The sequence below is a fragment of the Limulus polyphemus genome, unplaced genomic scaffold (assembly GCF_000517525.1).
Source record: "Limulus polyphemus unplaced genomic scaffold, Limulus_polyphemus-2.1.2 Scaffold7646, whole genome shotgun sequence".
NCBI classification, from domain to species: domain Eukaryota; kingdom Metazoa; phylum Arthropoda; class Merostomata; order Xiphosura; family Limulidae; genus Limulus; species Limulus polyphemus.
This window is the reverse complement of record NW_013673256.1, coordinates 20,690-23,633: the sequence shown is the minus strand read 5'-3', so window position 1 is coordinate 23,633 and position 2,944 is coordinate 20,690. Positions and strand designations below refer to the sequence as shown.

General features: G+C 31.3%; 1 protein-coding gene across 1 annotated transcript in view; it reads left to right on the top strand.

The window, feature by feature from the left end:
• LOC106474754 (mannosyl-oligosaccharide 1,2-alpha-mannosidase IA-like) overlaps positions 1 to 2,944 on the top strand; it is a gene marked incomplete at its 5' end in the record, with an annotated part of 15,658 nt that overhangs the window by 1,870 nt on the left and 10,844 nt on the right. The window contains one exon of the mRNA XM_022403060.1: positions 431 to 603. Within this exon, the coding sequence (XP_022258768.1) occupies positions 431 to 603 (173 nt within the window). The remainder of the gene's footprint in view (positions 1 to 430; positions 604 to 2,944) is intronic.

Genomic DNA, 2,944 nt, shown 5'->3' with positions numbered 1-2,944 from the left:
GCATCTTCACAGTGTCAGTTCAAATTAACCACTGTCAATTATTGATTTCATGGCATCTTCACAGTGTCAGTTCAAATTAACCACTGTCAATTATTTATTTCATGACATCTTCACAGTGTCAGTTAACATTAACCACTGTCAATTATTTATTTTGGGACATCTTCACAGTGTCAGTTCAAGTTAACCACTGTCAATTATTTATTTCTTCCTGTCTACTCTCCTGTAACAATTCAGGATATAATTTTTACTAACCTTAAAACAATAACATAATTTATAAAGACTAGTTTATGAAAATTATTTTTCTACAAAATTTTGATTAGGATGTGAGCTGTATTTATTTTCATATTTCTACTGAACTGTTACCTGATTTTTGTTTTAGTTAAGATTCTTTCAGTGAATATATAATTTCACCTGAATGTGTTTCTACTAGCAACCAAACTGGGGCCCGAAACTTTCCGTTTCACAGAAGACGTTGAAGCTGAAGCTGTAAAACAGAATGAGAAGTATTACATAGAGAGACCAGAGACTGTTGAAACTTACTTTTACCTGTGGAGACTCACACATGATCCAATATACCGTGACTGGGGCTGGGAAACTGCTCAAGTTAGTTCTTTAATAATTTAAAGTCTTGTTATAGAAGATAAAGCTTTTTATTTGTAAGGGATAAATTTTGAACTTAAGTACAGTGGACAAAATATCCAGGTATGCATCACAATTTGGGAATTAAAACAACACCAGTTGCAAATCACTTTCCATTTTCCTTTTTGCTTAACATAACATTTCCTGTCATTCCTTTTTCTTGTATGTTGTTTTCGAGACCTCCAAGAACACATTGAAAGTGCCATTACATTTCAGTTTGATAGAACAAAGCCAAAGCTGATGTTAATTTTTTGGAAATTCCCACAAAATGGTATATACAGTATTTTTCATACTTTGTCATGCCCATATCGCATACATGTACATTTTTTAGTAGTCTGTTTATAAAATTTGGAATGCACCCAGTTGGTGCCCACAACCTAGCCAACTAGACTATGACATACGTGCAGTACATGCACTGCACATTTAGCTCTGATATAGCTTTGAACTCTCTCAATACTTGACCATTTTTACTTGTATATAGTTTTAATACCATAATTTTTAATACAGTACATGTATCTTCACAAAATTTGACAGACTTTTAGTAAACATTACAAGTCATATGTATACAAAATCAGTTTTCAATGAAGTATTTTTACTCAAGATTTGTCCAAGAATATATCAAGTCTATTTTGACCAGTCCGAGTGCAAAATGATTTTCATGTTTTCATCTGAAAAATCTCATATACTACTTGCATGATGTCTAAAACCTTCTAAATACATTTCAAACGTTTTTTTCAGTAATACTTTATATTTTATTGTTATTATTTTCTCTATGCTAACTTTGTATAAGGTTAGTCAATTTGACCAAACTCGTAAACCCCTCCAAAAGTATTCAGAAATATATCAAATTTTCCGTTTTTTCTTTCTAGAATGATTTCAAATTGTAACATGAAACTACATTTGTTTATTCTAAGTAGTTTTAAATATGTAACAGTATATAACTGTCATACTTATTTTATTGTTTTATTGCCCTTTGAACCATGTTTAACTACAAGTACTGTACAATTCTTGCCATTATGATATAAGTTGTTAATCACTTGGAGATTTGTTGGTTTGTTTGGAGTTAAGCACAAAGCTACACAATGGACTATCTGTGCTCTGCCCACCATGGGTATCAAAACCCGGTTTCTAGCGATGTAAGTCTACAGACATGCCACTGGGGGGCTCACTTGGGGTATCTATAACTCATGTTATGCTATCAAATTACATTACCCACGAGCTACTCTAAGCTGCTCACGTGTGTGCCTCGTGAATAATTTGTGTTGTATTTTTATTATTTATTTTATCTAATCTAACCTAAAGAGTTTCCTATTTTTACATTTTAGTTATTTTATAATAATAAATAATGAATACACATGAAAAACAAGAAGAAAAGTACTTACCTGGGCCTTCCTTTTATTTGCTGTCAACTGTCGATAATACTTAACCATACTTTTTATACTAATGGTAGTAGTACACTAAATATTTTTTATTTAATTAAGTAATGCACTAAAGAGCATAGAATAATAGCATTCAAAAAGCAAACAATTCCCAATAACTATCACAATTTTTCTGGCTTTCCAAGCTATTTCTCTGTGTGACGAAAATATTATATTAAGTAACTTACGTTAAATTTGTACTTCTTGGAGGGGTGATAAGTAAATTAGAGAAGAGGGAATGCCTAGAGAAATAATGTCACATTTCTCACACTAGGGGAAATATAGGATTTTTTTTTTAGTATTACCTTATAAAATTAAGAACTTAAAACTTGTATACTATTAAAATATGGATTATTAGCTATGATTTTATGCTATACTAATTGGTATAACATGAACAAGTAAAACCTTGTGACATGGTAAGAAGGATAATTAATTACTGCTGAAAAGTCACTAGACATTTTCTAATTCAAAAAGCCAAGGACACCACGTTGTGAAGATAGTGATGAAATCTCACCAAAAAAAAAGATTAATTTGAAAAACGAATTGTGGCAACCTTGTTCAGTTGAACAAGTCACTTCTTTCTTGTTTCATGTCCTCCATGTGCAACATTTTAAAGGCTTAGCAACCTATGTCAAGCAGCAACCGAGTACAAAGGTCATAACTAGAATAGTAATTGTTTGCTTTACTTCTTTAGTTACTCTTGTTACAATTGTTGCATTATTTTGTGACAACTGAGTGTATTTTGGTATTTCTTGCAGTTTTACTTAATATACCAGTAACTATTTTGATCATGAAATGTCATGTATGGTACAATTAAATATTAGGGTTTGAAGTTGAATAAATATATACCATTTACCTATAATAATGGCTGGAGACGGCTTGAATGG